The following is a 22579-nucleotide window of genomic DNA, read 5'->3' on the forward strand; positions in this document are numbered from 1 at the left end:
TCCAGTCATTGTGATCCATGGCAATGACATAGTTAGCATTGGGAAAGAGATTCAGCATAGAGATTATGCGGTACAGTTTGGATGATAAACCACCTGAACCATGTTGGGACCAGTGTTCCAGTGAGCCACATAATGAGGGACTTAGAGAGGGTTTTAAATTACATAGTGGGAAAACGTGATTAGCCAAAGAGAGGGGATAAGGTAAGAGATATACGTCTTAATATATGAAATGGTAAACAGAAGGTGACAGGAAGGGATAAAGATTACAGATCTAAGAGTAAAAAGCAGTCAAGTCTAGAGGTTACAAAAATAATAAAATGATAATACTGACAACTCTGTATCTATATTATTATTATTATATGAACCCACATAGCATTAAATCAAAACAGATGGAGTGATAACACAATTAAAAATTCAGAGGTACAATCCGATACCTGTTCGAGACAAATGACTGCAGGATGTCATGTACTAGAATCTGTATATTGTAGTGACATTCACATTTTTACCCTGGGTCTCCGGAACACGAGTCCAGTAACAACACCGCCGGCCACCGCCTTCCGGTATCTCTCTCCACCAATTGCACACTTGACCAAGCAGGGCGCTTTTGTATCCATGTTGCGATGAACAACAGCTAGAAAGGTTCACGTTTCTGTTAACCTGCCGCAATGGATTCATTCCAGTCAACCTATCCCCACCCTTAAGCAACTGTTGCGAATTGTCTACTGTGAAACCCAACTCATATTCCCTTCCAGTTACATGCAACTTTGGAAGATTAGAAACATGATCAATGCTTCCAGCCGATTCCTGTTGAACTGCACATTTGACAAAAGGGAACTGCGGTGAACTTACAGCTTTCCAGACCAAGGATCCAAATCCCTGCCCAGAAGATGGATTCACACCGATTTCTAATTTAAAACCACAGGTTTGGTAGTAGTCTTTCCTTCTGAAATCATCGTCCCCGTCGATATACAGAAAAGAGACTCTTTGCATCAGTTTCATCACCTTCGTCTCGCACATTTTGCTGGGTTGTCCTCAGTTTCTGGTGGACCAATCTCAGAGGCAGCCGTGTATCTTCACTTGATTCTTTCTAGGTAAAAGAAAATGAGATTTTTCAATCAGAAGGTTTGTAAACGTCATTTTCTCCTTTCAGAACAAGAAGCAGAGTCTGGGAAAAGTTTAGACGCATTAATGTCGAAATTCGTCTTCGTCATTGACTTAAAATTGTCTTTGTCCAACGGGACGTCTGTTATACCCTCCACCCTCAGCAGTATTGAACCAGAGAGAGACGAATATCGAGTGCGTCTGATAAAAAAATGATGGATTTGATGCCCCTTCTAGTCCAAGTGACTCTGAAAATGAACATTGACTCAGGGAAGAGAAGAGCAGTGAGCTGCCACAGTTATAACACTGACAGCTGTGGGAAGTATAACTGTTCCATAGAAACTTGGACATTTTGGCCTGAACATGACGTCTCGTTTTGTTATAGGTAAATGAAACTGTTGCAAGAAACACGTAAAACATTTATTAATCACGAACAGAAAGAACGTTTAATAATGAACCATTTCATCTTTAGACCTTGCGGTTTCGAAACTGCTTCACATTTGCTCATATTCAACTCCAAATTGTCGACCTTCAGATCCTGTCGAATCTAAGTAACTATCATCACTGCCAATAGCAGGAAAAGCAAGTCATCCAACTAGACCTTTGGCAGCATCCAAATTCTTTCGTAAAAGTCTGAAGGATTATTTTGTCAAATCGGATATTTATGCCCTACTCGAATCTCTCTCTCAATGCAGTGTCCTGAAATCTACGCTGACGATATGGCGAATTTGGAGAAATTCCGATCGGTCGGACAGCCAGTCTGCAGGATTCTGCGGCGGACGATCCGGGAGGCAAGGGCGCTGTGTAGTTTTAACTCATGTTCCTGGGTTGATACCGGAAGTTTTGTTACAAGCAATGTTCTGGGTTTATAAATATCACATGGAAGCCTCAATCTCTGGCTGGAACTTCCACATTCATCCCTTACATTGAAGATCAGTCTCTGCAGTATCGCCCGCATCTTACTTTTGGGCGACCAGAATTGGACATGGTATTCCAGATTGACTGTGGCAATGCATGATGCGATTTGATCAATATTCCCACTTACATTTTTCGAGCATGTGGTTTGGAATTATATTGCCTTGTTTAAATCTGCTCGGTATTAGAAAGACATATTGAATCTTGACTCCATTATAACTCCTGGGTCTCCATGAGTCTCATCCTATTTCAACACTATTCCAGGAGTGTGTTTTTTTTATTTGTTCTTGGGGTGTGGGCGTCATTGGCTGGGCCAATGGTTGCTGCCCATCCCAATTTACCCATGAACTGAGTGGCCTTGCTGGGCCATTCCAGTTGTGAGCAATTAAAAGTCAACCCATCTCTGGGTGGGTCTGCAGTCACATGTAGGCCAGACCCGGTCAGGATGGAAGATTTCTTTAGTGAAACAGATGGGGTTTTTACGACAATAAGCAATGGTTTCAATGTCATCTTTATACTTTTAATGCCAGGTATATTTTTCACTCTGCCAGGATTCGAACCCAGGGCCCTAGGCATTACCCTGGATCTCTGGATTACTAGCCCAGCAACAATGTCACCATGTCTCTGCTTCCCCAATAACGTGAATCATTCATTTTGTATCTTCCTACATTACGCACATTGTACTTCTCATTTAAATATCTTTTCCTAATTCATTCTATCATTTCCCATTTACGTGTCATGATTTAACTTTCCATTTTCGCTTGGCATCATGTGAAAATGTGACACGCTCTTTGTGAATTCGGGCCCATGATTCATATTAGGAATACTAGTTCCAGTGTTGTATTATTATCCATTCCAATCACAGGTTTCTGACTCGGATGTAAATGTTATGACACCATGGGCGGGTGTACGGTCAATTCCAGCCCACAGACCCCAGAGTCCCAACGTAAGGGAATTAACCCATAATTCGTATTTTCCGAAGATCTTTAACCCTTGACTGCTCAATGAGTTACAGACACCAGGGGCGGGATTCTCCGTGAATTGGCGGGGCAGGCAGAAACGGCGCAGTGGAGTGGCGGGAACCACTCCGGCAGCGGGCAGCCCCAAAGGTGCGGAATCCTCCGCACCTTCATGGGCTAGGACGGCGCCGGAGTGGTTTGTGCCCCGCGCCAGGCGTGGCCGAAGGGACTCTGCCGGCCGGCGCGGGTCCGCGCATGCACAGGAGTGTCAGCATCTGCTGTCGTCATCCCCGCGCATGCGCAATGGGGTTCACCTTCGCGCTGGCCATTGCAGAGGCTTACACGGCCGGCATGTAGGAATCAAATGCCCCCACGGCACCGGCCCGCCCGCGGATCGGTGGGGCCCGACCACGGGCCAGGCCTCCGTGGGGGCACCCCCCAGGGCCAGATCGCCCCGTGCCCCCCACCCCCACCCCGAGGACCCCGGAGGCCGGCCACGGAGCTGGGTCCCGCCGGTAGGGACCTACCTTGGTTTATGCCAGCAGGACACGGCAAAAACAGGTGGGAACTTGGCCCATCGCGGGCCGGAGAATCGCCGGGGGGGAGGCCGCCGATCGGCGATGCGCAATTTCCGCCCCCGCCAAATCTCCGGCGCCAGAGAATCCGGCAGCCAGTAGGGACGGGATTCACGCCGCCCCCCCCCCCCCGGCGATTCTCCGACCCAGCGGGGGGTCGGAGAATCCTGCCCCGCCTCAGATTTATAAGTAAAACATGAACAAATTGTTGTTTAATAAAAAAGAGAAAAGATGGAGATATAAGCAAATAGCAGGCTAAGAGTCTCCCAGACAACCTAATCCTAAGACCCTGTCCCACCCTCTACCGAGGAACACACACAATACGGCCACAAATTAAGGGTCAGTGGGGAATAATATAAAACAGGGATTGAAGGGGTAGAGGTCTGAGATGAGAGCTAAGCCCGGAGAGTTCAGATCAGTACAGCTCTCGTCACCGGCCACCAGGTGGTGCTGAACACTGGAATTACAGGCCGGTGCGCTTGTGCCTTTCTACCACCAGATGGAGCTTTCACCTTCCTGTGAGAACAATACAGCTCTGGTCCTGGAGTTTAGCCATTTTTTTACTGGCCTGTTTTCTGTACAAGACTCTGGTGGTTTTATCACAGATACCCCCACTTTATGCCTTAATTCTTCAGCCCCTGGCACACACAGTTCGAAAGTGACTGACCTTTGAGAAAACTTGTATTTTCACACTCCATCTCTTTCCCACTCCTGTTGGCTGTCTGTGCTCCTTTAACACAGGAAGCCCTTCACAGATTTGGCGAGAATGTTCCTTAAAGTCGTCCAGCACAGAGAGAGAGAAAGAGAGAGGCCGTCTTCAGGATACTTGCCCACTGGTTTTCCGCACACAACTGAACAAAAGATGGCACTCTCCAGAAGATATGCCTTCTTTCCTGAAAGTTACACACTGGTTTCGCCAACCACATGCTCCGATAGCAGAAGGTTGAAAATCCTATCGACACTGCTTGGCTGCTTGCCATGTCTATCAACCAACATCACAGATTCTGCCACAGAGCCTATAGGGGATGTTTTTGGACCAGCCCAATTGAAAGGAAAGACTTCTCCAGTGTCCAAAGACTCCAATTTAAACAGAAATCCCAAAGGCTCTAGTAACATGGCAGCAGCCACCCCAAAGAACGTGTGTCAGAACAGGCAGCAGGACAGGCATTGAAAGGTAACACAGGACCGACAGATGATATCCTAATATAACTCCTAATTCGTTATTACCCACTTATTCTCACCCCCTTCCACCCCACCTACCCCCGATGCTGATTCATGCTTGGTCATCAGGTTGGATTGGATTTGTTTATTGTCACGTGTACCGAGGTACAGTGAAAAGTATTTTTCTGCGAGCAGCTCAACAGATCATTAAGTACATGAGAAGAAAGGGGAATAAAAGAAAATACATAACAGGGCAACACAACATATACAATGTAACTACATAAGCACTGGCATCGGATGAAGCATACAGGGTGTAGTGTTAATGAGATCAGTCCATAAGAGGGTCATTTAGGAGTCTGGTGACAGTGGGGAAGAAGCTGTTTTTGAGTCTGTTCGTGCGTGTTCTCAGACTTCTGTATCTCCTGCCCAATGAAAGAAGTTGGAAGAGTGAGTAAGCCGGGTGGGAGGGGTCTTTGATTATGCTGCCCACTTTCCCCAGGCAGCGGGAGGTGTAGATGGAGTCAATGGATGGGAGGCAGGTTCGTGTGATGCACTGGGCGGTGTTCACGACTCTCTGAAGCTTCTTGCGATCCTGGGCCGAGCAGTTGCCATACCAGGCTGTGATGCAGCCAGATAGGATGCTTTCTATGGTGCATCAGTAAAAGTTGGTAAGGGTTAATGTGGACATGCTGGGTTTCCTGAGGAAGTATAGGCGCTGTTGTGCTTTCTTGGTGGTAGCGTCGAGGTGGGTGGACCAGGACAGATTTTCGGAGATGTGCACCCCTAGGAATTTGAAACTGCTAACCGTCTCCACCTCGGCCCCGTTGATGCTGACAGGGGTGTGTACAGTACTTTGCTTCCTGAAGTCAATTACCAGCTCTTTAGTTTTGCTGGCATTGAGGGAGAGATTGTTGTCGCTACACCACTCCACTAGGTTCTCTCTCTCCTGTATTCTGACTCATCGTTATTCGAGATCCGGCCCACTATGGTCGTATCGTCAGCAAACTTGTAGATGGAGTTGGAACCACATTTTGCCACGCAGTCGTGTCTGTACAGGGAGTAGAGTAGGGGGCTAAGTACACAGCCTTGCGGGGCCCCGGTGTTGAGGACTATTGTGGAGGAGCTGTTGTTGTTCATTCTTACTGATTGCTGGTTTAGCACACTGGGCTAAATCGCTGGCATTTAAAGTAGACCAAGGCAAGCCAGCAGCACGGTTCAATTCCCGTACCGGCCTCCCCGAACAGGTGCCAGAATGTGGCAACTAGGGGCTTTTCACAGTAACTTCATTTGAAGCCTACTTGCGGCAATAAGCGATTTATTATTTATTATTATTGTGGTCTGTTGGTCAGCAAATCGAGGATCCAGTTGCAGAGTGGGGAGCCAAGTCCTAGGTTTTGGAGCTTTGATATGAGCTTGGTTGGGAATATGGTGTTGAAGGCAGAGCTGTAGTCAATAAATAGGAGTCTGATGTAGGAGTCCTTGTTGTTGCGATGCTCTAGGGATGAGTATAGGGCCAGGGAAATGGCGTCTGCTGTGGACCGGTTGCAATGGTATGCGACGGTTCATTTCCCACAACTCTGAATTTATTTCCTAACTCCTTATATCCCGCTTTCAGGACCTCATCCCACTTATCTATGTCGTTGGTATTGATATGAAGCATAACCATTGGTTGTTCACACTGTCCCCCTACCCCATTTAGAATGTCTGCAGACACATCATTGAACCTGCGACCAGCGAGGCAACATGTCACCCTGCTATCATGTCTGTGCCCGCAGAACGGTTTATCTGTTCCCTTAAATCATTATTGATCTCTGATTTTTTGTCTGTTACCATTCCACCCTGGTGCATTTAAGACATTCCCAGGAGTATCCAAAACAGAAATCCTGTTAGGGAGATGGTCCCCGGCACCTTCTGCCTCGTAGTTATTCTCCAGCTGTCGGTCACCCATTTCCTTTCTGCCTGTGCTGTCTTCAACTGCAGCGTGACAATATTACCATATGTGCTACCGATGAAGATCTCAGCCTTGTGGTTGCTCCCCAGAGACTCCACTCATAGTTCTTAAACATGCATTTTGAGCAGCTGCAGCTGGAGTCACTACCAACACATTTTGTCACCCTAGACACTGGATCTGTCAGTATCCCACGTCACACAGGAGGGGCATTCCACAGATCAACTCCTCTGCCTTGCCTGACAAAAGACGTCCGAGTGTGGTAAATAACCAGGAGGAAAGCCTGAGATTATAGAGCAATTTTTACGGGCTGGTCAGATGGGCAGGATATTTAGTGTCAAGTGGAATGTAACCCCGAATAGTTTGAAGTGATGCATTTTGGGAGGACGAATAACACGAGGGAATACACAATGAACAATAAGACCACGAGAAAGTACAGAGGGCCAGAGGGAAATGAGTCCATGTTAATCCTTTCCTGAAGGCATTGGGAGTGGTTGATAATCAGTTTATAAGGAATATGGGATATTCACCTTTATTATTTGAGGCATAGTATGTAAGAAAAGGGAGGTTATGATGGAACTGTATCAAATATTTGTTCAGCCTCAGCTAGAACCATGTGCAGTTCTGGTCACCAGACTATAGAAAGGATATGATTGTGGCAGAAAGGGCCTCAGGAGATTCAGCAGGATATTGTCTTTATTGCAGCATTTCAGCTGTGAAGAGAGGCTGGTTTGGCTGGGTGGTTTTCCTTAGAGCAGAGAAGGCTGAGCAGGGACCTGACTGAGGTGTACGAAATATTGAGGGACATCGAAATGGGAGATAGAAAGAAAATGTTTCCATCCCAATATCAAGGAGGGCATATATTTAAGGTATTGGGCAGGGTATTTAGGGGGGTTTGGGGGAAATCTTTTGCACCCACAGGTGGGAATGTGGAACTCACTGCCTGAAAACGTGATAGAGGTGGGAACACTCCCAACATTTCAGGAGCATTTGGATGAACGCTTCAAGCATCATAGCATACAAGGCCACGGACCAAGCGCTGGAAAATGCATTAGAGTAGATAGGTGGGTGATGCCCAGCTCGCCACGATGGGCTGAAGGGCTTCAGTTTGTGCTATAAAATTCTGACTCTATGACTAGGACTCTGTGACCCTTAAATTACACCCTTTACTTTTCCTTCTAGTTTAGGATTATATTAATGATGGTATAAATACTCATCAGGCAAACGTTCGTCGTTTGAGGTAATGTAGAAAAGGACGGCATCACCTCATTCTCTGTTCACCAATCTGCTGTACCTACTGACAATCCTCAACGCTGCCTGCCAGTCCACTAAACGTGGTGTCATCCTCGAAATTAGCAATCAGATTAGCGACATTTTCCTCCAAATCGTTTATGTATACTACAAACAACAGATGCCCCAGCACAGATCGCTGTGGAACACCACTAGTCACAATCTTCCATTCAGAAAAACACTCTTCTACTGCGACCCTTTGCCTTCTGTGACCGAGCCAGTTCTGTATCCATCTTGCCACCTCACCTTTGACCCCGTGTGACCTTTTGTCCCAGTCTGCCATGCGGCACCGTGTCAAAGGTTTTACTGAAGCCCATGTAAACAACATCCACCGCCCTCCCCTCATCCATCATCTTTGTCACCTCCTCAAAAAACCTGATCACGTTTGTGAGGCACGACCTCCCCTTCACAAAACTATGTTGCCTCTCGCTAATGTTGCCTATCGCTAATGTTGCCTATCGCTAATGTTGCCTATCGCTAATGAGTCCAGTTGTTTCCAAATGGGTATAAATCCTGTCCCTGATCATTCTCTCCAATAATTTACCGACTACCAACTTGAGGGTCACCGGCCGATAGTTTACAGGATTATCCCAGCTCATTTTCTGAAACAGCGGTACCACATTAGCTATTCTCCAGTCCTCTGGAATCTCACCTGCAGCCGATGTGGATGCAAAGATGTCAGTCAAAGCCCGAGCAATTTCTTCCCTTGCTTCCCTCAGTATTCTGGGTTAAATCCCATCCGGCCCAGGAGACTTATCTTTTTAAATGTCTTTTAAAAGACCCAATACCTCCTCCTTTTCGATGTTAACATGATCCGGGCTGTCCACACACCCTACCCAAGAATCTTCTTCCACAAAGTACCTTTCTTTAGTGAACACTTATGCAAAGTATTCATTTGTACCTTGCCTATTTCCTCTAGCTCAACACATATATTCCCTGCACTGTTAGTGGTCAATTCCTTTCCCTGGCCACCTGCTTGCTTTTTACATATGAATAAAAAAACCTTAACCCTACTTGCCAAGGAATTTCATGACCCCTCCTAGCCCTCCTAATTTGCTGCTCAAGTAGATTTCTGCTTTCTTTATACTCCTCAACAGCTTCGATTGTCCCCACCCTTCTCGATCGTACAAAAGTCTCCTTTTTCTTTTTGATTAGGTTCATAATATCCCGTGTTATTCAAGGCTCCCTAAACCTCCCACACTTATCCTTCGTTCTCTCAGGAACTTGATTTTTCCTGAATCCTAATCATCTGTCGCTTGAAAGACTCCCACATGTCCGATGTTGACTGTCCAGCAGCCGCACACAATCCAAATTCTTCAATTCCTGACTAATGTTACCATAATTTGCCTTTCCCCAGTTTAACACCTTAACGCGAGGGTTACCCTCATCTCTATCCAAAAGTACCCTAAAACATACAGAATTGTGGTCACTACTCCTAAAATGTTCACCGACTGAAACCTCAACCACCTGCCCAGGCTCATTCCCCAATACCAGATCCAGTACTGCCCTTCCCCTAGTTTGGCTATCTACATATTGCATCAAGAATGCTTCCTGGATACACCTTACAAATTCTGTCCCATCCGAGTCCCTACCACTAAGTGAGTCCCAGACAATATAGGTGAAATTAAAATCCCCTACCACAACAACTCTGTTACTTTTGCACCTATTCAAAATATCTCTACCTATCTGCTCATCTATCCCTCGCTGGCAGTTGGTGAGCCCGTAATAAACACCCAACATTGTGATTTCCCCCTTCCTGTTCCTGAGCTCTACCCAGAATGCCTTATTGTATGAGCCATCGTAGGTGACCCCCTGCAGTACGGCTATAATATTCTCCTTAACCGGTTATGCCACTCCCCCATCCCTTTTACATCCCCCTCTATCTCTCCTGAAGCATCTACATCCTGCAACGTTCAGCTGCCAATCCTGCCCTTCCTTTAACCACGTTTCTGTGATAGCCACAACACATAATTCCAAGAACTAATAAGTGCTCTAAGTTCATCTGTCCTATTGCAAGGCGACCAAAACTGAACCTAATACTGCAAGTGCTGCACCAAGGTCCTGTACAACTGGAACAGAACTTCCCAACTTCTATTCTAAATGCCCTGCCAGATTTAGGCCAACATGTCAAAAGCCTTCTTCACTGCCCTATCTACCTGTGACTCCACCTTTCGAGAATGGTGCACCTGAATTTCAAGGTCCCTCTGTCCCACGATACTCCCCAAGTTCCTACCATTTACTGTGAAAGTCTTACCTCGATTTGACTTTCCAAAATGCAACACCTCGCACTGCCATTTCACGGTCCACTTCACCAGTTGATCAAGATCCTGTTGAAATTTTTGTTAACCTTCCTCACTGTCTACAATACCACCTATTTTAGTGTCATCTGCAAACGTACTGATCATGCCTTGTACATTCTCATCCAAATCGTTGATATTGATAACAAACAGCAATGTTCCGAACGCTGACTCCTGAGGCACACCATTCGTCACAGGCCTCCAGTCTGACAAGCGTCCTTCCACCATTACCCTCTGCTTCCGATTATCAATTGTACATCAACGTTGCCAGCTCTCCCTGGATTCCATGTGATCTAAACTTCCAGAGCCCTACCATGTGGAACGTTAGCAAAGGCCTTACTGAGGTCCATGTAGACTATGTCTACTGCCCTGCCCTCATCAACGTCCCTGGTCACGTCATAAAAGCTCTAACAAATTTGTAAGGAATGATCTCCCATGCACAAACCGTGCTGACTACTCCTAATCAAACCCTGTCTTTCCAACTGGCTATATGTCATATTCCTCAGAATCGACTTTAGTAACTTAACTACCACAGATGTTAGGCTTACCGGTCTATAACTCACAAGTTTTTCTTTGCATCCCTTCTGAAATAAGGGCAAAATATTTGCTACCCGTCAGTCTTCTGGTAGCTCACTTATGGCTAACAATGATGCAAATTCCTCAGCCAGGGCTCTCGCAATTTCTTCTCTCGCCTCATGCAGTGTTCTTGGACATACCTGGTAAGGGCCAGGAGATTTATCCACCTTCACACATTTTAATATGCCCATCACCTCCTCTACTGTAATGCGAACTGTCCCCAATATATCGCCACTAACCTTCCCAGGTTCGCAAGTCTTCACGTCTTTCTCCACGGCAAACACAGAGGAGAAATATTCATTGAGAGCCTTGCCCGTCTCCTGCGGTGCCACACATATCTGTCCACTGTGGTCCTTGAGGGGCCCTATTCTCTCTCTAGCTATTCTTTTTCCATTAATATACTTAAAGAATCCCTTTAGATTCACCTTAATCCTCTCAGCCAAAGCTACCTCATGCCCCCTTTTTGTCTCCTAATTTTCTCCTTGAGCGTACTCGTGTATCCCCAGTACCCCTGCAGGGAATCCCTTGATTCCAGCTGCTTGTACCTGAGCCATGCCTCCTTCTCTTCCCTCGCCAAAACCTCAATATGTTTTGTCCCCAAGGGTTTCCTTGTCAGCCTTGCTCTTGACCCTAACAGGAACCTCTCAACCCTGAACTCTAGCTATTTGAGTTTGAAAGGCCTCCCACTTGCCGGAGGTCCCTTTGCCCTCAAACAACTATCCAATTAACCCTTGCAAGCTCCTGTCTAATTCCATCAAAATTCACATTACCCCATCACCTGTGAACCAGTGTTGTCCCATTCCATGACTATTTTAAAATGAATAGAACTGTGGTCACTGGCCCAAAGTGGTCCCCCACTGTCACCTCTGTCACTTACCCTGCCCTAATTCCCAAGAGTTGGTCAAATTTTGCCTTTTCTCGAGTAGGATCCACCACACACTGCCTGAGGAACCTTTCCTGAACACGCTAAACAAATTCCACCCCATCTAAGTCCTTAACACTGTGGCAGTCCCAGTCTGTGAGAGGAAAATTAAAATCTCCTACTATGGAAAGCCTGATACTCCTACAAGTCTCCCCAATCTCCCTGCATATTTGTTCTTCTAAATCCAACTGACTATTTGGGGGCCTATAGCACAAGTCCAATAAGGTCACCTTCCCGGTCTTATTCCTTAGTTCCACCCACAAAGCCTCGCTGGATGATCCCTCGGTTATATCATCTCTGACTACTGCCGGGATGCTCCTCTTAATCAAAAATAATAATAATCGCTTATTGTCACAAGTAGGCTTCAATGAAGTTACTGTGAAAAGCCCCTAGTCGCCACATTCCGGCGCCTGTTCGGGGGGGCCGGTACGGGAATTGAACCCACACTGCTGGCATTATTCTGCATTACAAGCCTGCTGTTTAGCCCACTGTGTTAAACCAACTCCCCCTCCTCTCTTTCCTCCACCTCTGCCCCGCCTAAAGCACCTATACCCTGGAACGTTAAGCTGCCAGTCCTGTCTCTCCCTTAGCCACGTTTCAGATATGGCTATAATATCCCAATCCCATGTACCTATCCATGCCCTGAGTACATCAGCCTTACCTGTCAGCCCTCTTGCATTGAAATACATCCTAATTAATCCAGCAGGTTTTCCCCACTCCATGTTGTGCTCCTGGCTATTATGCCTATTCAGCTTGCCGTTGCTGAGTACTGCCTCTGCTTTCAGCTTCTCATTTGCTTCCCTGCTGCTGAGGATCCCACCCCTGTTAATCTAATTTAAACCCTACCATGTAGCACTAGCAATCTGCACCCCAGAATATTGTTCCCCCTCCAGTTCAGGTGCAACCAGTCTTTCTTAGACGGCCCATCTGTGCCCCAGAAAAGATCCCAATGATCCAAGAATCTGAATCCTTGCCCTGTGCACAAATTCTTTGGCCATTCATTAATCTGTCATGTTATTCTGTTCTTACCCTCTTACCTTCAGTAGCTTGCGGCACTGGAACTAATCCAGAGATTATCACCCTCGAGGTCCTGCTTCTTAACCTTTTTTCCAGCTCTCTATAATCATTCCTCAGGCCCGCATCCCTATTTCTATTTATGTCATTTGTGCCAGCGTACTGAACGACTTCTGGCTGCTCTCCCTCCCCCTTGAGAATGTTCTGTAGCTACTCTGAGATATCGTTGACCCTCGCATCGGGAAGGAACACACCATCCTGTACTCCCGTTTGCGCCCACAGAATGTCCTGGCTGTCCTCCTAACTATCGAGTCCCCTATAAATAAGGTCCTGTTCACTGTTACCCTTTCCCACTGTGCCCCAGAGCCAGACGTAGTGCCACATATCTGGCTACTGCTGCTTTCACCTGAACGGTTACTCCCCCCAACAGTATCCAAAACGGCATACTTGTTCGCGAGGGGAATTGCTACAGGGGTGTCGTGCACTCTGCCTGCTCTCTTTGCCTATCCTGGTGGTCACCCAGCTCCTCTCTGCCTCCACTTTAGGTGTGACCGCCTCACTAAAACTCTTAACTATAACTGCTCAGCATCCCAGATGATCCTGAGTGTATCCAGCTCAACTCCGGCTCCCTAACCCTGTCTCCCAGGAGCTACAGCCCGGTGCACTTCCCACAGGTTTGGTCATCAGGGACAACGGAATTCTCCCTGAGCTCCCACACCCTGCAGGAGGAGCATATCTCTGCCCTTATTGCCATCCTAACTGCACTATGACCAAAGAGGCAAGTTAAGAGGACTTACCTGAGATATTCTGTGCTCTGCTGTGACGCCACTCGGCGAAGACGCGCCAGCCAAAGTCGGACCACTCAAGCACGCTGCTGCAATTTTTCTAATAGCACACCTCTCTCCCTCCCTTTTTCTTTATTTTGCTTGCAGTCCTCACAGTGGCTGCATTTTTTGTGGGGGTTAGAGGAAGAGGGAGGAACGCAAACACTGAAATAGTGTTTGGAGTTTAACTGTACCTTGACAACAGCTCCTCCACAAACCACTTTCTACAAGCGCTAACTGCCCGATCCAAATCTTGCCCACAACAGCTGGCAGCATTACCACTCTGGAGGACAATTGCTTTCACTCGAACACAGAGGGTGTCTTGCTGAGGTCTGGAAGCATTGGAAGCACTGAGCACCCCATGCAAATATTCCCCGTAACAGCCAATCTGCGTCGCCGCTCTGATGGATTCTGATTGTACTAGACAGACATGGGTAACATTCTGAACTGCCATTATCTTTTAACTGTTGTGGCAATCTCTAAAACCCAGCATCTTTGTTTAGTTATCTTCACAGCAGCAACTATCCTGAACTAAACATTGCCTTTAAAATATTCACATGAACCATGGGCGAAATATTGATCACACAGAAGTAAGGGGCGAAACTTTCATTTTCTATACCGCATTACAAGATCTCAGATCCTCCCGAGATGTAACGCAGCAGCAGATTACATTGGAGTTGCTGTCGCTGCCGCAAGCAATAGTAGCCGCCAATTTCTTCTTATCAAGATCGCACAAACAGAAATCAAACAATTTACAAAGAAAAAAACGGCAGCAAGTTCCCGATGCGTTTAACTTGTAGTTTTAAAAATCGTGAAACCGACATCATGGCTGCTGAGGGAGAGGGGGTTCAGAAATGTCCAACATCGCCATAGTTTGCTGACAGTTTTGCTGTTGGCCTGGGGGCTTCTGCCAGGGCGGTGGGTAGTGGAATGGGAGTAAAATAAAAGTGAATTATAAAATGCAAACCATGGACTTCCAGTGGCGGCCATGGTGTGAGTGGTCGCACATTTGGTGGCCCCCACTCGTGGTGGATATTTTGGACCTTTTCCCCAGCTAATGGCGGAGCTGAGTGATTGTAAAACGTGCAAGAGGAGTAAAAGAAGAGAGTATCCCACCGGTTTATGGATTCATGAACCAGAAGTGGTCTCAAAAGGAGCCCGTGACACAGGGGAAGATGGCAGAGGGTCAGGGTCCGAACCTGCCTGCCCAGTGGTCAACTGATCAGCTTGTGAGCTTCCTCCGTGAGACATTTTCCCAGCAGAGGAAGGAGAATTTGGAGGACCTGGCAAGGGTGGACCCGATAAAGCCAGGGATCGACCGTATGGAGATGAGGTTAGACGCCCAGGGCCAGGCGATCCAGAAGGCGATAGTGGTGCGAAACTGCACTGTTCCTGGACACGAAGCAGATTTTCAGGTGGGCCAGGCAGACGAGGAGCTGTACGTCGGAAGGCAGTGAGCTGTGTGTCTATCAGGACCTGGGTGTAGAGCTGGCCAAAAGGAGAGCAAGCTTCAATCAGGTGAAGTCGGCCATCTTCAAGAAGCGGATGAAGTTCGGAATGTTCCACCCAGCACGTTTGTGAGTAACATGTGAAGGCTGGGAATTCTATTTTGGGCAGCCAGAGAAGGCGATGGAATTTTTTGGCGACAATGGACTGGCAGGAGATGGAGGACATGGGAGATGTACCCATTTCGCTTTTCTCCTGGTTTGTATGAACCACTGTTGCACTGCATTTGGGGCCGTTGCTCTATTTTGGGTTTGTCGCGTTCTTGATGGGGGACAGTGGTTGCTCTTTTCTTTGTGTTTGGTGGAGATTGTAAAGTTTGCACTGGGAGAATGATTGAGCTGGGGGGGTGGGGAATGAGGTGGGGTTAGGATGCTAGGCGCCATAGGCAGCCGCTACCAGGCTAGCTGGGTGGGCTAGCTCACCGAAGTGCAGTGGGGTGAGCAGGTGGCGAGTGTGTTGATGGGGATTTGGATGGTTAATTTGTTATGGGGTGGGAGTGAGGGCGGGGGTTAGAAGACTGCTGACAGGGGAGGGGTTGTTGAAGGGTGACATGGTGAGGGTCAATGATGGTGGGCCTGAGGAGGTGTGGGACGCAACTTGGCAACTGGCCCAGTGAGGGTTATGGTTGATCAGCAGGAGGAGTAGATGGGGGGCGGGGGGGGGGGGGGGGGGGGGGGTGGAGGTGCCCCCCAACCAGGCTGATCACATGGAATGTGAGCGAGTTGAATGAGCCAGTCAAGAGGGCCCGTGTGTTTGCACATTTGAACAGCTTAAAGGCGGACGTGACAATGATACAGGTGGCACACCTGAGGGTGGTGGATCAGACTAAGCTGAGGATGGATGGGTAGGGCAGGTAATTCATTCAGGACTGCACTCTAAAACAAGGGGGGTGGCAATTCTGATTAACAAGTGGGTGGCGTTTGAAGTGGGAAGTATAGTGACGGACTCGGGGGGTAGATACATTATGGTGAGTGGGAAGTTGGAGGGGGTGCTGGTGAACATTTATGCACCGAACTGGGATGGCGTAGAGTTCATGAGGCGGGTATTGGGGAAGACCTCTGATCTGGACGAACTTGAATACAGTTATAGATTCGAGGCTGGATCGGTCGAGTTTGAGGGCAGACAGTGTGTCGGCAGCTGTGAAGAAACTAAAGAAATTTATGGAACTCATGATGGGGCCGGTGGGGGGGGGTTGGATCCTTGGAGGTTTGGGCTGCCGAGAGCGAAAGAGTACTCATTTTTTTCCCATGTACACAAAGTGTACTCCCAAATGTACTTTTTCATTATGGATAGGACGTTGCTAGCGGGGGTGGTGAATGTTGCATACTCGGCAATAGTGGTGTCAGATCATGCCCCGTAATGGGTGGACGTGTGGGTGAGTAAGGGGGGCCAGCCCCCTCACTGGAGGCTTGATGTCGGGCTATTAGCGGAGGAGGAGGTGTATGTGCGGGAGTCCATTCTGCGATATGTGGGGATAAACGATACAGGGGGGTTTCGGCAGCTACAGTATGGGAGGAGTTGAAGGCAATGGTGAGAGGGGAGTTTATTTTGATACGGGCACACAGGGAGAAGGTGGAGCCGGTGGAGATGGATATGTTAGTGTGGGAGATTCTCCAGGTAGACAGGAGGTACTCGGAGAACCCAGAGGCGGGGTTGTTGAAGGAGCAGCAGAAGCTGCAGGTGGAATTTGGGTTGGTATCTACAGGGAAGGTGGTGGGGCAGTTGAGAAAGGTGAGAGCGGCAGGTGTATGAATATGGGGAGAAGGCTAGTAGGATGCAAGCACACCAACTGAGGAAACGGGAGGTGGCGAGGGAGATTGGGAACACTTCAAGCGGCATAGCATACCGCCGCATGTTACTCGTCGGCTCATCATTTTCTGGCAGCGTGATTCTCAGGACCCGCCGCTGTCAATGGGAATTCCCATTGAAGTCACCCCACGTCGCTGGGAAACCCACGACAGGTGGTACACTGCTGGAGGGACCAGAGGATCACGCTGCGTGGTAAACTGGAGAATAGCGACCTTTTCTTATTTAAAAAAGAATCGAATGGTAACGTTGCTTATTACGTTAAAGCAAATAAAGAAAGTTACAAAGTTATGCAGCTTACAGTAGAATTTAAGTGATAATGGTTTTGATATGTGCTTTTATTTGGGGTACGGCAGCGCGCGATGTCTGGGAGCATCGATTCATTGATCTATGGGTATCGATATGTCCTGAAGAACTTCACTAAAACAGGCTTATCAATTTATTTTTGCTGAGACAATTACTTTGCTATGGTGTATTTTTGATTTATCTGTCATTGCTTGGTACAAATTAGTACAAAATGCAGAGTGGCTTTGCAAAAGCCACAAAGTTACAGCAACAGCACAAAGTCTGTGTAAAATACATTTAAAATCAAGGATATAAATTAGTTAGTGTGCTAAACGCAGCAGCACATTCAACTGACAGACAAATTCAAAGAACTAGAGTTACAAAGGTTAATTACATAACTTAACTGTGATCTTAGAAATCAAAAATGGTCACATGATTTCCTTCAAACGTCACAAGTTAAACTGCACTAATTCAATGCACAAGGCTGAATATTTTAACACTTGTTTTTCCTTGCAAAATGGGACTTCGAATTTAGAGAACAAGTGGTGACATCTTCCCTCTGTTCACACCGGCGGGATCTTCCGGTCCCACTGACTGGGCACTCTCCTCGGGTTTCCCGGCAGTGTGCGGAGGATTGAATGGGTAATCCCGTAGACAGCAAGGTCTCGCCACCGGCCAATGCCGCTGAGAAATATGCCTTGGCAAGGCCAGAGAATCTCGCTCCAGAGCTGATCTTTCTAATTCTCAACTTGGTGCATTATTCCAACCGGTAAGTTTTCAACTTTGACATCTTGCTGTTAAATTATCATTTGTGGTAATATATTACATTCTTTATTCTTTGTTCCAGAATGATCTGATGTGTTGTTGACAAAGAATTCACCAATTAAAAGATTGAAACAAAACTTATTTATGACAGCACTATTAATTAAATGAAGTTCGGACACTCTACTGAGCTACAGATGATAATTAAGTAATATTGAATCTGTCTAACAGCACTCAATAATCTAAAGAGTCACTAACGACACTATGATTTAACCTCTTGCTAACTCTGTCTAATCTAATCCTCTTCTCATGTTTTCACCATGCTTTCCCCCTTTGCTGCTCCTTCCAGCTTTCCAGCTTCCCCCAGAATTCCCCCAGAGTCTGATTTAAATACAAAGAACTGGTAGCACCCTCTAGTGTTTGATTTACACAGAGATGTAATTATTAACCCTTCACTAACCTGTCTATGTACTGATCATTACATCCCTCTTTTTTTTTGAGACACTTCTTTTCTGTTAACAAAGGAAAAAATGTAAAATATCGGTGCACAATACATGATATGCATATGAATTTAACATTAGTGAAAAAATCAATAATTTAACAGTCCATTTGTGATGATTCACAAATTGAGTCTGTACTTGGTCTTTACTCGTGGTGTGTTGAAGTACCAACAAGTCATCATCAGGTGTTCGACTGGTTGAACCACTTTTGTTGTCTGACCTGGTCTTTTGGTCTGCGCTTGTGGTATCGATTTTGTACGTCTTTTGCCTTACCAACTGGCTTGTTTTTTTGTCCTTGAGCAAATACGAATTCAGGAAATTCATTGACATGGCTTTCTTTTTGTCGAAACATTGCAGTGGAATGTGCTGTCCAGTTGCTCTTCAGTTGCACAGTTGTACCATTGTGTAGTCTGCTGTTTCGTAGTTTCTCTTTTTGTGCTCAATAACTGTTCCTTCTGGATTGTTTGAGTCATTTTCAAACTTTTTAGTATCAGTGTCCTTTGTATTATTTGACATTTCGCTGAGCTCTACGATTTGAGGTTCCTGTGAATGGTCTGATGTATCATTGATCTTGGTGACATCAGTCATTTCTGGGTGATCTGATGTATGTTTGATTTCTTGATGCTCCTCTTCTGGAGTCAACTTCTCCAAGATGTCCATAAGACCATAAGACCATAAGACATAGGAGCGGAAGTAAGGCCATTCGGCCCATCGAGTCCACTCCGCCATTCAATCATGGCTGATTTCAACTCCATTTACCTGCTCTCTCTCCATAGCCCTTAATTCCTCGAGAAATCAAGAATTTATCAACTTCTGTCTTAAAGACACTCAACGTCCCGGCCTCCACCGCCCTCTGTGGCAATGAATTCCACAGACCCACCACTCTCTGGCTGAAGAAATTTCTCCTCATCTCTGTTCTAAAGTGACTCCCTTTTATTCTAAGGCTGTGCCCCCGGGTCCTAGTCTCCCCTGCTAATGGAAACAACTTCCCTACATCCACCCTATCTAAGCCATTCATTATCTTGTAAGTTTCTATTAGATCTCCCCTCAACCTCCTAAACTCCAATGAATATAATCCCAGGATCCTCAGACGTTCATCGTATGTTAGGCCTACCATTCCTGGGATCATCCGTGTGAATCTCCGCTGGACCCTCTCCAGTGCCAGTATGTCCTTCCTGAGGTGTGGGGCCCAAAATTGCTCGCAGTATTCTAAATGGGGCCTAACTAATGCTTTATAAAGCTTCAGAAGTACATTCCTGCTTTTATATTCCAAGTCTCTTGAGATGAATGACAACATTGCATTTGCTTTCTTAATTACGGACTCAACCTGCAAGTTTACCTTTAGAATCCTGGACTAGGACTCCCAAGTCCCTTTGCACTTCAGCATTATGAATTTTGTCACCGTTTAGAAAATAGTCCATGCCTCTATTCTTTTTTCCAAAGTGCAAGACCTCGCACTTGCCCACGTTGAATTTCATCAGCCATTTCTTGGACCACTCTCCTAAACTGTCTAAATCTTTCTGCAGCCTCCCCACCTCCTCCATACTACCTGCCCCTCCACCTATCTTTGTATCATCGGCAAACTTAGCCAGAATGCCCCCAGTCCCGTCATCTAGATCGTTAATATATAAAGAGAACAGCTGTGGCCCCAACACTGAACCCTGCGGGACACCACTCGTCACCGGTTGCCATTCCGAAAAAGAACCTTTTATCCCAACTCTCTGCCTTCTGCCTGACAGCCAATCGTCAATCCATGTTAGTACCTTGCCTCGAATACCATGGGCCCTTATTTTACTCAGCAGTCTCCCGTGAGGCACCTTATCAAAGGCCTTTTGTAGGTTGTTTAGAATAGATGTGGTCTCAATTGATTCATTTATTGTTTTACTTTGATTGTCATGATCTTTTGTACAGTCGAGTTGATAGTCGAGTCGATCTGTCAGTCTCGCTTTTGTATTGCCCATCTCGTATGCTACTTGTAATCACTTTGTCACTATTTGCAAATGCAGTGGTAGACAGTCATAGTCTTCTTGTTAAGATAACTGGATGGACCTTCATAGTCTTCTTCTTGTTGATCAAATAAGCCAGAGAAACCATCGTAGTCTTCTTGCATTGTTCCCTTTTTGGAGTATTTCATTGCTTCCATTCTGGGGTCTGTCAGTGCTCTCTGTGGAGTCTTTCAGTGCTTTTCCTGTGGAGTCTCTCATCGCTCTCTCTCTGGAGTCTTTCATCGCTCTGTGTGTGGAGTCTTTCATCGCTCTGTGTGTGGAGTCTTTCAGTACTCTCTGTGTAGTCGTTCAGTGCTCTCGTGTGGAGTACAGTTACTAGTGGTGTACCATAAGGATCTGTTTTGGGGCCACTGCTGTTTGTCATTTTTATAAATGACCTGGAGGAGGGCGTAGAAGGATAGGTGAGTAAATTTGCAGATGACACTAAAGTCGGTGGAGTTGTGGACAGTGCGGAAGGATGTTACAAGTTGGACATAGATAAGCTGCAGCGCTGGGCTGAGAGGTGGCAAATGGAGTTTAATGCAGGAAAGTGTGAGGTGATTCATTTCGGAAGGAATACCGGAAGACAGAGTATTGGGCTAATGGTAAGATTCTTGGTAGATTCTTGAGCAGAGAGATCTTAGTGTCCATGTACATAGATCCCTGAAAGTTGCCACCCAGCTTGAGAGGGTTGTTAAGAAGGCATACGGTGTGTTAGCTTTTATTGGTGGAGGGATCGAGTTTCGGAGCCATAGAACATAGAACATAGAACAATACAGCGCAGTACAGGCCCTTCGGCCCACGATGTTGCACCGAAACAAAAGCCATCTAACCTACACTATGCCATTATCATCCATATGTTTATCCAATAAACTTTTAAATGCCCTCAATGTTGGCGAGTTCACTACTGTAGCAGGTAGGGCATTCCACGGCCTCACTACTCTTTGCGTAAAGAACCTACCTCTGACCTCTGTCCTATATCTATTACCACTCAGTTTAAAGTTATGTCCCCTCGTGCCAGCCATATCCATCCGCGGGAGAAGGCTCTCACTGTCCACCCTATCCAACCCCCTGATCATTTTGTATGCCTCTATTAAGTCTCCTCTTAACCTTCTTCTCTCCAACGAAAACAACCTCAAGTCCATCAGCCTTTCCTCATAAGATTTTCCCTCCATACCAGGCAACATCCTGGTAAATCTCCTCTGCACCCGCTCCAAAGCCTCCACGTCCTTCCTATAATGCGGTGACCAGAACTGTACGCAATACTCCAAATGTGGCCGTACCAGAGTTCTGTACAGCTGCAACATGACCTCCCGACTCCGGAACTCAATCCCTCTACCAATAAAGGCCAACACTCCATAGGCCTTCTTCACAACCCTATCAACCTGGGTGGCAACTTTCAGGGATCTATGTACATGGACACCTAATCCCTCTGCTCATCCACACTTTCAAGAACTTTACCATTAGCCAAATATTCCGCATTCCTGTTATTCCTTCCAAAGTGAATCACCTCACACTTCTCTACATTAAACTCCATTTGCCACCTCTCAGCCCAGCTCTGCAGCTTATCTATATCCCTCTGTAACCTGCTACATCCTTCCACACTATCGACAACACCACCGACTTTAGTATCGTCTGCAAATTTACTCACCCACCCTTGAGGTCATGTTGCAGCTGTACAAAACTCTGGTGCGGCCACATTTGGAGTATTGCGTGCAATTCTGGTCGCCGCATTATAGGAAGGATGTGGAAGCATTGGAAAGGGTGCAGAGGAGATTTACCAGAATGTTGCCTGGTACGGAGCGAAGATCTTATGAGGGAAGGCTGAGCGACTTGAGGCTGTTTTCGTTAGAGAGAAGAAGGTTAAGAGGTGACTTAATTGAGGCATACAAAATGATTAGAGGATTAGATAGGGTGGACAGTGAGAGCCTTTTTCCTCGGATGGTGATGTCTAGCACGATGGGACATAGCTTTAAATTGAGGGGAGATAGATATAGGACAGATGTCAGAGGTAGGTTCTTTACTCAGAGAGTAGTAAGGGCGTGGAATGCCCTGCCTGCAACAGTAGTGGACTCACCAACACTAAGGGTATTCAAATGGTCATTGACTAGACATATGGACGATAAAGGAATAGTGTAGATGGGCTTTAGAGT

At 46.6% G+C, this 22579-nt stretch overlaps 1 protein-coding gene across 4 annotated transcripts in view; it reads right to left on the reverse strand.

The window, feature by feature from the left end:
- Nucleotides 1–12840, reverse strand: part of LOC140389248 (EEF1A lysine methyltransferase 3-like) — a 29690-nt gene extending 16850 nt beyond the window's left edge. Inside the window, exons 1-2 of one of the 4 annotated variants that reach the window (XM_072473424.1) lie at nt 12782–12840; nt 850–1087 (exon numbers count right to left, since the gene is read on the reverse strand). In XM_072473424.1, the coding sequence (XP_072329525.1) occupies nt 850–1017 (168 nt within the window). In that variant the 5' untranslated portion in view covers nt 1018–1087; nt 12782–12840. Of the gene's footprint in view, nt 1–849; nt 1360–12781 lie in introns of those variants that run through there. The other 3 variants (XM_072473425.1, XM_072473426.1, XM_072473423.1) reach the window with 3 other exon arrangements.
- Nucleotides 12841–22579: the final 9739 nt, after the last annotated feature.

The sequence above is a fragment of the Scyliorhinus torazame genome, chromosome 14 (genome assembly GCF_047496885.1).
Source record: "Scyliorhinus torazame isolate Kashiwa2021f chromosome 14, sScyTor2.1, whole genome shotgun sequence".
Classification (NCBI taxonomy): Eukaryota; Metazoa; Chordata; class Chondrichthyes; order Carcharhiniformes; family Scyliorhinidae; genus Scyliorhinus; species Scyliorhinus torazame.